This window comes from Spea bombifrons, chromosome 5 (genome assembly GCF_027358695.1).
Source record: "Spea bombifrons isolate aSpeBom1 chromosome 5, aSpeBom1.2.pri, whole genome shotgun sequence".
Lineage (NCBI taxonomy): Eukaryota > Metazoa > Chordata > Amphibia > Anura > Pelobatidae > Spea > Spea bombifrons.
This window is the reverse complement of record NC_071091.1, coordinates 42976143-42989707: the sequence shown is the minus strand read 5'-3', so window position 1 is coordinate 42989707 and position 13565 is coordinate 42976143. Positions and strand designations below refer to the sequence as shown.

The 13565-nt window shown below is 41.6% G+C and overlaps 1 protein-coding gene across 1 annotated transcript in view; it reads right to left on the bottom strand.

Moving 5' to 3' along the window:
* Positions 1-13565, bottom strand: part of ADCY1 (adenylate cyclase 1) — an 854652-nt gene that overhangs the window by 269434 nt on the left and 571653 nt on the right. Inside the window, exons 13-15 of the mRNA XM_053467783.1 lie at positions 10134-10390; positions 4834-4856; positions 3028-3131 (exon numbers count right to left, since the gene is read on the bottom strand). Coding sequence (XP_053323758.1) covers positions 3028-3131; positions 4834-4856; positions 10134-10390 — 384 coding nt within the window. The remainder of the gene's footprint in view (positions 1-3027; positions 3132-4833; positions 4857-10133; positions 10391-13565) is intronic.

Sequence of the window (13565 nt, the reverse complement as noted above, 5' to 3'; positions counted from 1 at the left end):
CATATATGCGGGGCAGAGTGGCATATCTGGGGGTCAGAGTGGCGTATCAGGAGGCAGAGTGGCATTTCAGGGGAGCAGAGGGGCATATCTATAAGTAAGGTGCATTATGAATTAAGGGGGGACCTTAAAATGGCTATTGGTTTCCACATTTCTGTTTGTATGTAACATATGCTGACTAACTGCATAATACATACCAAAAATGTTAAAATACATGTATTACTGTTCATTAGGGCTGTTCCAGGGCTGCTTTTCATTCCCAGTCCGGACTTAATGTAAGGAAGATTTGACTTTACTGAAGGGGTGGTGTATATGTGGAATGGCCATCCACAGTGCCAGCTTTGCCCTCAAATAGTTGTGAGCAATGTTCCCTCTAATTTTTCTTAGGTGGTGTGCACAGAAAATTTCTCTTGTGCAAAAATTTTCCCAGAGCCAAAATTTTGTGCGCACAATATGCTTCTGCAAACGTTACATTTAAATTGTTATTCTATATTTTTGGTACAGCTCGCTCATGGTTAATAACACTACATTATAGTGTGATAATGTAGTATTAGTTACACAACAGTATTACTTACTGTAATGTTTTTTAAAGGTGAAATTCTCACTGCATAAGTAAATTATGAGCGAATCACTAGCGGAGGCTCCAGGCCGCATAAAGGATAAAAACAAATTTGGGAAAAACTGTTGTGCGCAGGGGCGTACCTAGAGTATTTGGCACCTGGGGCGGATCCTGTACGTGGGACCCACACACACTTTAAAACTACATAGCTTCTATCGTTAGGCAAACATTGACGGGGTACAGCATAACTGTTATCATTATTTATTAAGGCAGACATTGACGGTGGTACAACATAACACCTATCACTATATACTGAGGCAGACATTGACGGTGTTACAGCATAACTGCTATCATTATATACTGAGGCAAACATTGCCGGTGGTACAGCAGAACATCTATCACTATATACTGAGGCACACACTGACCGTGGTACAAGCCAGACATTGACAATAATGCAGCATAACCCCAATCACTATATACTAAGCCAAACATTGATGTGGTGTAGGCCTACCACTTTAGTGTCTGGCCTAGTATATATATATATATACACACACACACACACACACACACACACACACACACACACACACTATATATATATATACATATATATATATATATATATACATATATATATATATATACACACTATATATATACATATATATATACTATATATATATATATACATATACTATATATATCTAATCTATATAGGGATGCACCGAAATGAAAACTCTGGACCTGAAAATTTAGCATTCACTTGACTGAAACTGAAAATGACCCCCTCACACATTTAAAAACAAAAACAAAAAAAAACACTTTTATTAAAAGTAAAAACAAAATTAGACAAAAAAATCAACAACAATTGTGTCCAATTTTGGTGTGTTACCTACTTTTAACACACCAAAATTGAATAAAAAAATATATAATTGCTACCAGCAATCTCACTCCTATCATGCCCAGGCAGCCAGTACATGCTGGAACCTGAGCATGATAGGAATATGATTACAGCCTCCCTATGCCATGCTATCCCCCCCACACACACTTACACATCCATGCTATCACACACACACACTACAGCATAACACCCATCACTCTCACACACTTATTAATTCACTCTCACAGAATGTTTTCCTACCTTTTCTCTGTCTCTGTTACCTCCTCTTCCTTCTTCCTCTTCTATGTCCTCTCCTTCTGGTACAGTAAAGACGGTGGGCGTCAGAGCCGGCCTTAGGAGTTGTGGCGCCCTGTGCGGACTACTCCTCTGGCGCCCCCCCTCACAACCCCCCCTCTCTGCCCCTTCAAACTAACCCCCCTCAAACTACCCCTCCCCTCTGCCCCTTCAAACTACCCCCCCTCTGCCCCTTCAAACTACATCCCCCCTATGCCCCTTCAAACTACACCCCCCATGCCCCTTCAAACTACACCCCCCCCCACTTACCTTGTTGCCGGAGTCACGGAGAGTAAGGGGCTTAGATTAAAGCATCGTTTCTTTTATTGTTTTTTTTTTAAACTTTATTTAACATGAATGATGTTAAATAAAGTTTTTAAAAACAAACAAAAAAAACCCCGATGTTTTAAGTCCTGGGCGGTCGCACACCCCTAAGGCCGGCCCTGGTGGCGTGGCTTCAGTGCTGTGCGCCGGGATCTGACATCAAATCCCGACGCACAGCATTAGTTGCCGCGCGCATCGCAAGGAAGCAGGATCGGAGGTCTGTATTAACAGACCTCCCGCTCCATTGATTGATTTTAAGCCGGTTGGAGGGAGATCCTTGATCTCCCCAACCGAGCTTGCTCCACTAGAGGCGGACATTACTGTCCGTCTCTGGAGAGGTGCTGTGCACACAACCGGTAGCGGACCCCCCCCCCTTTGGTACGCTACTGGTTGTGCACACAATTTTTGTTCGTGTGCGCTCCCTCTGAAAGCTATGTGCGCGCGCACAAGCGCACAGCTTAGAGGGAACACTGGTGAGAGGGAACACTGGTGAGTGCCCTCTTTGCCCCCAAAACACCTTATCAGTGCCATATTTGCCCCTAAACAGAATGCCTGTGTAATATTTGCCCCAAAACTCCTTACCATCTTTGTCCCAAAAACAGCTTTCCTCCTGTGCCATCTTTGCTCCAAACAGCTGGCCTGTGCCATAATTTTCTCCAACAGCTTATTATTGCCCTTAAACAGTTTGTCTGTGCCATCTGTGCTACAAAACTGCTTATCAATGTCCTAAACAGCCCAGGAGCTGGAGGTCCACAGAACCCCTGAGATTTGGTTAGTAAATGTAATAAAGACTTAACTGAAGGGGTGATGGATATGTGGAGCAGCCTCAATGTTTATTACAGTATGTACAGTTTAGATTTGTACGATAAACCTTTCATTCCACAATATTATAAGATGTGCAAGGAACATAGAAACATGGCAAAAAGGTCTTACTTCTGTGTATTAATTTGCTGAATAGAATTGGTTTTCTTACCTGAGTAGCCCAGAGGAAGTCTAACCGTAACTTTAGATCCACCTGCCTGGAGTGTAGTGCCAAAGCACAAGAAAACAACAAAAAGGAAATGATCGGTTCATATCCTTGGATATAAAGGGATTTTCTTTAGGATAGAAAAAAAGAAAAGAAAGCATTTATTATCAGAAACTGAAAAAATATGTTATATATACAAATGTTAGCATGACTTTGAAACACATTAGATATGGCCAGTATTAAGAAGTCATAGAACAATAGAAGTAACTTTACATTATATCTTTCCTATAACTTTAGTTATTTCTTTTATTTAAAAAACCATATACATGTATTATTATTCCGAAAACCACACATGTGTTCACATTTGAAATAGAAAAATATATTCCACCCTTGACCCTCTGGGGTGAATAGGATGTGGAGGCTTCACTAAATATGGGAGAGATGGAGAGTTAGTGTGCATATATTAGATTTGTGTTTCACTCTGCAGCCAAATAAACAGTATTTTAACAATAGAGACTCACTGCTTGTCAATAATCAGCAAATAAAATAATAACACTTCTTAGGATGCTGTAAAACTTACTTCAATAAGTTTTCTATTGGGACCCCACCAGGTCACATCCACTCCCAACCTGGAGACTTCTCGCCCTGGCTTCTATGCAAGGTCCAAAACTGCAGTGTTTTTTAAACCCAAGTTATTAGCCTCCATGACCCACCTGTGCAGCCCTGCCTTTACAATGCAGACAGAATTAAAAAGGCCTGGCTCCTTGTCATTGTCTGGAGGCTTAAACCCCTTGGTTAGGTGGACACTCCATCCCAACTTATTAGTCATTCATTTGTCTGTTTTGGCTCACTTTTCTTTCTCTCCTTATCTTAACCCCTAACAACCAGAGACGTGCCAGCCACAACAGACAAAAGCAGTTACTTAACCACCAATGACGTGCCTGGTACGCCATGGCATTAAACAAGCTCTGCTTAAACAATGCTGCTTTAATGCCTAAATGTCAAAGCATTCAGAAACATTGAGATCAGCATCAGGGGTACCATGTGTGACCCCATCCCGGGACATCAATGTCCACCATAAACTGCATGGTGGCGGACAGCCATTTTAAAAGAGTTTAGGAGGTTGTAGCAAATCATTGTTATACTTTTGTTCTGTTCTTCACACTTTAGGCCTGAATGCAACTTGAGTGCTAGGAACATATGTTATCAATTATGTGACATAGCTTAGAGGGTCTTCTGTGGAATGCCAGTGTCTCCTATGACTGCTCCAATAGGATTCCTTAAATTCACATATTGCTCATCTATATAGTAACTTATACCCTAACTGAAGGTATAGGGGTATACATACTCATGGCTCCAAGGGCCTGCTTTCAGGGGTCAGCATCAGGGGTACCATGTGTGACCCCATCCCGGGACATCAATGTCCACCATAAACTGCATGGTGGCGGACAGCCATTTTAAAAGAGTTTAGGAGGTTGTAGTAAATCATTGTTATACTTTTGTTCTGTTCTTCACACTTTAGGTCTGAATGCAACTTGAGTGCTAGGAACATATGTTATCAATTATGTGACATAGCTTAGAGGGTCTTCTGTGGAATGCCAGTGTCTCCTATGACTGCTCCAATAGGATTCCTTAAATTCACATATTGCCCATATATATATAGTAACTTATACCCTAACTGAAGGTAAAGGGGTATACATACTCATGGCTCCAAGGGTATGTCTTTCTTTCTTTCTTTCTTTCTTTCTTTCTTTCTTTCTTTCTTTCTTTCTTTCTTTCTTTCTTTCTTTCCTTCTTTCTCCTTCATTTCACCAAGAATACTGAGCCTACAATACCTATGACCACCACCTGTTCATCAATCAGTAATGTATGTTTATTACTTTGTTACGGAATAAATCTACTTAAGAAGACTTAGAAGCTGTGGTCTTGATTGCTGTTTGGTCACTGGAAAAGTTTAGATTTTTTTTTTTTTTTTATTTGACAAAGGTAGAAAAAATGACAAATACCAGCACAGAGAAACAACCTCTGTGTTGGACAATTAAAAAAGATTCAATGTTATATACAGTCTGTCAATAACCATAGCAAGTGGTGAAGAACAAAAGTGAAGAGAATCATTCAATTAATCTTCACCGTATCAGCTATATAACCAACAAACAAACAAAGAAAATGAATAGTGGAACAAATAAAAATTTTGACGAGATGGAGCTGGGGCAAAGGCGAGGATTACTTATAAGTACCAGAGTTGAGAAGGGATTTTAGTCCATTTAAGGGCGTAGTCGATTGATTTTTTGGAGGCAAGTGTCCCAATTACGAATTTTTTTAAGGATATATGAAGCATTTGAGAAATCTCCCTTTCCATAGTTATTTGATAAATCAGTTGTTTCTCAAAATGAGACCAAACAAAATGTCTAGCTTGTTTCCATTCCCTAGCGATACATCTCTTAGCTGCCAAACATGTGTGTATCGTTAAGTTTAGTTGAGACGGAGACATCGAGGGCCAACCTTGATGGAATATAAAAGATGAAGGTAAGTTCGGCATATTTATATCGTCAACAGTTTTCAAAAAAACTAGAATGTCTGCCCAAAATTTAGACACTATTGGACATGTCCACCATATATGCAGGTAGGTTCCCTCCGCCTGCCCGCATCGCCAACAGATATTTGAGCAAGATGTAAACATACGAGTAATTTTGGTGGGGACCCTATACCATTTATTAACGACTTTAAAGTGGATCTCTAGTAATGAAAGGTCATGAATTCTAGGGAAGAGTTGTCTATACATATTCAGCCATTGATCTGTTGAAATTATAATACTTAGATCTTTTTCCCATCTTTCTTTTACCAAAATGGAAGGTGTATCTCCCTCACTTACTCTCATCAGTTCTATACATTTTGATAAGAAGTTTAGATATTTAAGACAAAGAATATCTAACAGAGGTGATCAATGATCGCTTTAATGGTGTCGCTGAAATTCCTTGATAGCAAGGCATTCAGCAACACCTAACACCCACCCCCGATCCACTGTGACCACTCTGGAGATTGATCACAAGCTCCACTGCAAGAGATTTTGCCTCTTGCAAGATGGTGGTGTCCTTTAAAAAAATAAACAAGTTTTCATGAGGACCGGTCTCTCTAGACCCTCCTAAGAAATCTGGTTCCTATTGCAGGTTGAATACAGGTACTGCATTCAACCATGCAAATCAATGTAGCCCAGCTTTCTAATCCCAATGTGATAAGAAAATATAAAGAAATAATAAAAAAATGGAAAAAATTTAAATAACACTATATCCAATCACTAGTAGTAAAAGCTACATAATTTAGGCATTACATCTAACAATCTAACAAAATCTTTCATCCGTATTTTCAGATGAAATACGGTAGGTCATCTGCAATCAGTATATACAATTTTTAACTAAATTTGTATTTAATACTTATTGTATTATTTGTATTTTAAATATATTGTCATTTTGTATTTAAACAGTATAAGTCCTCCCTATCCTTGGGACTAAAATCTACCACAACCATCAGGAAGAACTGAGACATCCTGACATTGTTGCAGCGGCAGAGACATCTCCCCTGTCCGCAGAAACCAGCACCACTTTCTCAGGGCCGGCCCAAGACAAAATGCCGCCTGGAGCGAAGTTTAAAATACCGCCCCCCCATTATCTACCCTTCCTCTCCCTGCCGCTCCCCCCATTATCTACCCTTCCTCTCCCTGCCGCCCCCCCCTCGTACTTATCTTTCAGCAGTCCTGCGGTGAGTCTCCCTGCTCGGTCTCGGTGCCGGCTTGTAATGCTGACGTCATCTTCCGGCGCTCAACATTACAAGCCGGCACCGAGACCGAGCTAGAGGGCTCGCAGAGGAGAGAGAGAGGGGCGCCGAGCGGGTACCGACAACTTGGTAAGCGAAAACCACTCTGCGCCCTTTCTCTCTCTCTTCTCGGCTTAATAAAAAAAAAGTGCAAAAGTGCCGCCTGGAGGGGTTGCCCCACTTGGCTCCATTGTCAGGCCGGCCCCGCACTTTCTTCCTACAGACTTATCCTATTGCGTCTCTGCCAGTGGCGTCTCCAGCTTTCATATTTAGGGGGGCACATGGGGGCCAGGGACCAAAGTAGGGGGGCCAAATATAAAACGGCACATATATATATATATATATATATACATATACATACACACGTTAGACGTGCATTTTTAACTACATAATAGTAAAGACTGTGATTGAAATTTTTCATTCGTTAATATTAGCCCCTGCTGACAATATGTATAAATATTAGACCCTGCTGCCGATATATAGAAATATTACACCCTGCTTCCTATATCTATTAATATTAACCCCTGCTGTGGATATATATTGATATTAGCCCCTGCTGTATATATACTTATATGATACCCTGCTGCCGATATACATAAAAATTATACCCTGCTGCCGATATATATTAATATTAGCCCCTACTGCCAATATATATTATTAGTCCCTGCAGCCAATATATATAATTAGCCCCTGCAGCCAATATATATAATTAGCCCCTGCAGCCAATATATATTAATATTAGCCCCTGCTGCCGATATATATATAAATAATAGACCCTGCTGCCAATATGAATATAAATACTAGACCCTGCTGCTAATAAATATTAATATTAGCCCCTGCTGCCAATATATGTTAATATTAGTTCCTGCTGCCAATACATATTAGCCCCTCTCCCTCCCTACCACCTCTCCCTCTCTCCCTACCACCTCTCCCTCCTTATCTATCCTATCTACCACCTCTCCCTTCCTATCTACCCCCTCTCCCTCCCAATCTATCCTATCTACCCCCTCTCCCTCCCAATCAATCCTATCTATCCCCTCTCCCTCCCAATCTATCCTATCTATCCCCTCTTCCTCCTAATCAATCCTATCTACCCCCTCTCCTTCCCAATCTATCCTATCTACCCCCTCTCCCTCCCAATCTATCCTATCTATCCCCTCTCCCTCCCAATCAATCCTATCTATCCCCTCTCCCTCCCAATCTATCCCCTCTCCCTCCCAATCTATCCTATCTATCCCCTCTCTCTCCCAATCAATCCTATCTATCCCCTCTCCCTCCCAATCTATCCTATCTATCCCCTCTCCCTCTCAATCTATCCAATCTATCCCCTCTCCCTCCCAATCAATCCTATCAATCCCCTCTCCCTCCCAATCAATCCTATCTATCCCCTCTCACTCCAAATCTATCCCCTCTCCCTCCCAATCTATCCCAACTATCCTCTCTCCCTCCCAATCAATCCTATATATCCCCTCTCCATCCCAATCTATCCTATCTATCCCCTCTCCCTCCCAATCTATCCTATCTATCCCCTCTCCCTCCCAATCAATCCTATCAATCCTCTCTCCCTCCCAATCTATCCTATCTATCCCCTCTCCCTCCCAATCTATCCTGTCTATCCCCTCTCCCTCCCAATCTACCTCTTCTCACTCTCTAACCCCCTCCTAACTTTCTTCCCTCTCCCCCCTTCGAAGTTCACTTACCTTGGGCTTGTAGAAGTCCAGCGGTGCGATCGCGAAGTCCCTGTCTCTGCCGCAGTGTACGCGGCTTCACTGTTGAGCACCGGATATGACTTCATATACCGTAGCTCAACTTGAAATGCCGGCACTGCGACCAAGGCAGAGGCCTCGTGGAGAAGAGTGAGAGGCGCCGAACGGTTTCTGAAAACGTATTCCTCAGCGATCGTTCGGCGCCTCTCTCTCTCCTCCGCGTCTATTAAAAAAAAAAAAAGACGGCGTTTCAATTGGGGGGGCACACGGGGGGGCACAGCATGATGTAGGGGGGCCATGGCCCCCTCTGGCCCCCCCCGCCGACGCCACTGGTCTCTGCTTGCTGATTGTAATCTTCAATGCAAGGCTATGGAGCCCTGCTGGTTGAATCAGCACAAACAGATAAGGAGGAGGAGATGGAAAAAATATTTTTAAAAAATTAGGCTGAAAAAATGAATTATAAATTAAATAAAAAGATAAATAAATGATTGGGGGCTCAGTGATATCACCATGACTTCAGTGGCATAAAAATGTATGAGATCCCCAATATGACTGGGATATGACCGTAACATCAGGAGATTTTGAGGAACATGAATTGTTCAGCTGTGGAGCTTATAGTATAGAAACCAATTTGAGTAAGATTGCAAAGATTACATTTTTGTTTGTATAATCACTATAAATTTTATGTTTTATGTACTTTTATTTTAAAAGGCAGCCCCATTTCTCCTGAACAAAATGATGTATAATTTCTGCGTGTTTGTGAAATATGTGAAAGAGGAATCATGATTTAACAAACATATGGTAAAAATGACAAAAAATATTTTGCTCTTTTGGTTATGAAAACCCCCAGGACTGAAGGAGTGGAAAACGTCATCTATATTTTCACAATGTACGAAGTATTTACAAAATATGAAAAGACATATTCATCGTTCGGTAGAAATAACACGATTTTGAAATAAAATGAGATGTAATAGAATGAGTTTTAATAGCTGTGAATACAGTAGAAATTGTGCTTAATAAGACTACTATGGAGATTTCAGTGTCTTAATCTGATTTGGAAACTCCAGGGTTAGTAGGAAGTAAAGGAACGCATATTCAACAACGTGAAACCCCTTCAGAACAACGGACTTGCCAGGCATGTCACAGAAAAACATCATGTTGGCGACAATTGACATGATGTTAAACAGGTGTAGAACACGACCTACGATCACTTTCTCCACCCAAACAGTGTTGCTGTAATGCCTCAATGTCGAGGCATGATATTGGCAGCAGGGGCCAAGGTGTCAATGTCTGCCATATATTGGGGCTACGGTGACCTAGATTTTCTCATATTTGTCTCATGTAGGAAATATTACCATAAACCGACTTTCTGAATGTAAGAAAAAACCATGATACTTGGTTATAAACACACAAGAAAATAAGGAAAATAATAATTAGCAATTTCCAAAATCAATCAAAAGACACCTTTACATTTGAAATTTTTAGGATGCATATCAAGATGCATTTATATACCTTATTAAACTTTACTTCTTGAAATCTAAAAACAAAAAATAGGTTAAATGTTATGTATTCATGTTAAAAAATGGTAACGCTTACCCCATAGATGTCCTATATCCACTGAGCTCCAATATGAATATGTATAAAATTGTAGCAAAAAGAAGTAAGATATTCTTTGTCAGTGAAGAAATCCGTAAAAAGATTGCCAGTGTTAAAGTGCTCACTATGCAGGATAAGAAAGCATAATGAGTTTCATCACATGGATGTTCATCCATAGTTTTATTCTTTCCTTTAGAAGAAATTATTACAATCGAAGTCCTATTATTTGTACTCCATATCCAGGGTATGCATCCAAGCTAAAAACAAAGAAGAGTGGCTTCAAATTTCAAATAAAAAAACTGGTAGTTAAAAAAACTATGTATTAATAAATAATGAATGCCATTAAGTAAAAATACACATAAAAAATGTTCTGCCGAACCACAGCAAATGTATCTTATATATATTTGGCTCCTATAGCTTACACTTAAAGGTTTGTAACAACCAATAGATTAGATTTTTTATATAAATCAATTAATCAATACTATGACAGGGTAAACCATAGATTTGTGCATTCATACAAACGCTGGAAAATGAGGAGGGATCCCAATGAAACAAACGAAAATAAAGCAGAGACTGGCGAATATTTTTTTGCATTTCCTTTTTTTTTTTTTAACTCTCTCCCAGTGTCCCTCTACCTTCTCCACCAACCGCTTCACTGTCCCCCATCTTCCCGTATTCCCTTTCCTCTTCTTGTTCTGTCTTATTTCTTGGTCTGTTTCTCCCAGACCCGCTCGGTTAACCATGAGGTTCACCATGGCTCTGCCCTTTCGTGGTAGTAAGAGTTGAGAGTAACGTAGAAGGATCCATGGAGACAGAGAAGTGTTAACTGGGCGTATAGTGGGGAGAAGGAAACCAAAAAAAGAAGAATACAGAAGACAGGAGAAGTGAAGAACAAGCATAGGCAAGACAAGGAGGGGAGCTCTGGAAAAGAAGACATAGACAGGTCATGTCGGACTAAGTTCATAAACTACATTAAGAGGTGAGTAAAAATAGAGATAAGGGTCTATCAGTAGATGTGATTTGTTAGATTTTTTGATTCTGAAAAGTCCCCAACTGCACAAAAATGGTACATGGAGTTTCTGTATTTCTTAGGGTTCTGTCTGTAGACTCACTTTTTTATGTTTAAAAAGTAGGTGATATCTGTCGTGACTTTTCATTTTTTTTTCAAGATTGTGTACAACAAGTAATGGTACAAAGACCGTAACATCAGAGAGAATACATAATGCTGACAGCCACATAAGAAATGAGGTAAAATAAAGTCCTACCTCAATCCCCCGGCGGCAGCAGAGGTCTCCACCTGATGGAGGAGTCGTGGGACATCGCGAATGCCGCACAGGAGAAACGCCACACGTGGAGTGATGGCGGGGAGGCGTGGCCTGCGCCGCCAATAATGAGAAAGTCCTGGCTAGGGGCGGGACGAATAGTGATTGACAATCACTACTCCATTGGACATATTGAGGAGTGATGGGTCTCTGTTATTGGAGCTGATTTCTAGAGGGCTATTTAAACCCACAGCACCTATGCCTCATTACTTGATTGTTCAAGTCCCTGCATACCTGTTTGCTGTTACCTGTTTGAACCTGTTTGAACTTGTTTGAACCGGTTTGAACCTGTTTGCTGATTCCCCTTTTTGGATTTACTGGACTTTTGACCTCGGCTTGTTTATGGACTTTGACATACTTCTCCTACCCTTGACCTTGGCTTGTTTATGGACTTTGATATACTTCTCCTACCCTTGACCTCAGGATTGCTACAGGGTACCGTTTATGCCTTTTACTATTCAGTGGAATAAACTTGCTGATATTCCTTATATTGCCTGTTTGCGTCTATTGCATATCTGGTGTCTCACAGCGCTACGCTCCAAACCCTGCATACCTCACATAAAGCATGTCACCCAAGGCTTAACTCACATGGTGGAAGAAACATGGTGATCATATATATATATATATGATTAAAGGTGTCACGTCCTACCCAGGCTGTGGAGCTGCATATCTCGCTCTTGCTTCAGTTTCCCTGTTTTGCTTCGATCCATTCCTGGATTTCCTTTTGCTCTGTTCTGATCTTCCATTCCTTGCTTCTGCTTCAGCTCTTTGCTTCAGCTCTGTTTCCTTTATAAGGTGTGTCCCACCCGTTTGTTCTGCTTGTCTCAGTCTGTAGTCTAAAGGTATGTCCTTCTCGGTTCTGTGTTTGGATTCAATGTTTAGTGTATCAGTACTTTCGTATGCAGGGCTTAGCGTTAGGACCCACCGTCATTGGAGTACTTTGGCGTAGTGGTGGGCTAAGCATACTATGGCAATAAGATGTGACGGAATCTCCAATTGTTATCTCATAGTCCTAGGCTAGTTCCTGTATTCATGTTTGTCTGTCTCTTATGTACCTTTGCCCTCCTTCCCTGTATCATCTGAGGATTTCGGTTCCTCTCTCCTCTCCCCATGTCCCAGTTAAGTAGTCCTATCCTTGCTTAAAGGAGAAGCGTCCGAGGTTTCTGGCTCCTCACTCCTTCCCCTGTGTTCCTTGCTTTGTTCCCTGTCCTTTGTTGTGCCCTGTATCATGTATGTCTTGTATGGTTATGTTCCTTGCTCGGGCTCCCTGTTCCTTGCTCTGTCCTCCTTTCTCCTTGCTCTGCCCTTGCTTTCTACGTTTCTATTGATACTCTGCTTAGCTTCCATACTCCCAGCCTGCACCATCCTGCACATGATTCCAGTGCTATGTTTCATGCCTGTTCCAGGGTGCCTGCAGGATATTTCTAAGTTTTGTTTGTTTTGTCAGATCCAAGTTTTGTTTGGATTTCCACATCCATCCAAGTTTCGTTCTGCTCTGTTCTGGACTACATCCGCTGCTATGTCAGGGTGCTGGTATGTGGCTGCACAACCCTAGGTGGTCAACACCCGGGTCAGTGCGGTCGCCCTGCACAAGGCCCTGTCCAACTCCGCTACTGCATGCGTAACTCCTGAACTCCATCTTTGGGCGCGCTGGGTCATTACAGTCATCTGTATGGACCCAGTTCCTTACAAAAGGATGGTATAGTATTGACTCGGCAGTCGGAAGGAGGTCCCATCGAACGGTATCTGATCCTCGTAGGCCAAAACCCCATGCCGCATGAGCCAGGACATAAAATTGTTAAACAAAGGAAGTGGTCCGGTCTGTATGTAACGGTCCCACCGCAAAGTTACACCTGATCGAAGGCAAAAGGTCCCCTACACAATGTATGAAGAACTAAAATAATAGTAAATGTTGACGTTGTGGCATAGAGAAAGAAACCACCTACTAACGGGGGAGCTTAGTGTCAGCCATGGAAGCCATATGTCCGCCCACCACCCACTAGTGAAACAAACCCGCCCCCGAGGACCCCTGTAGGTAAGAAGATTGACACAGATTAAGGAAGGGGGAGATAAGGAGGAGGACAGGGGAAGAGGGAAAAGCGTGTTCGCT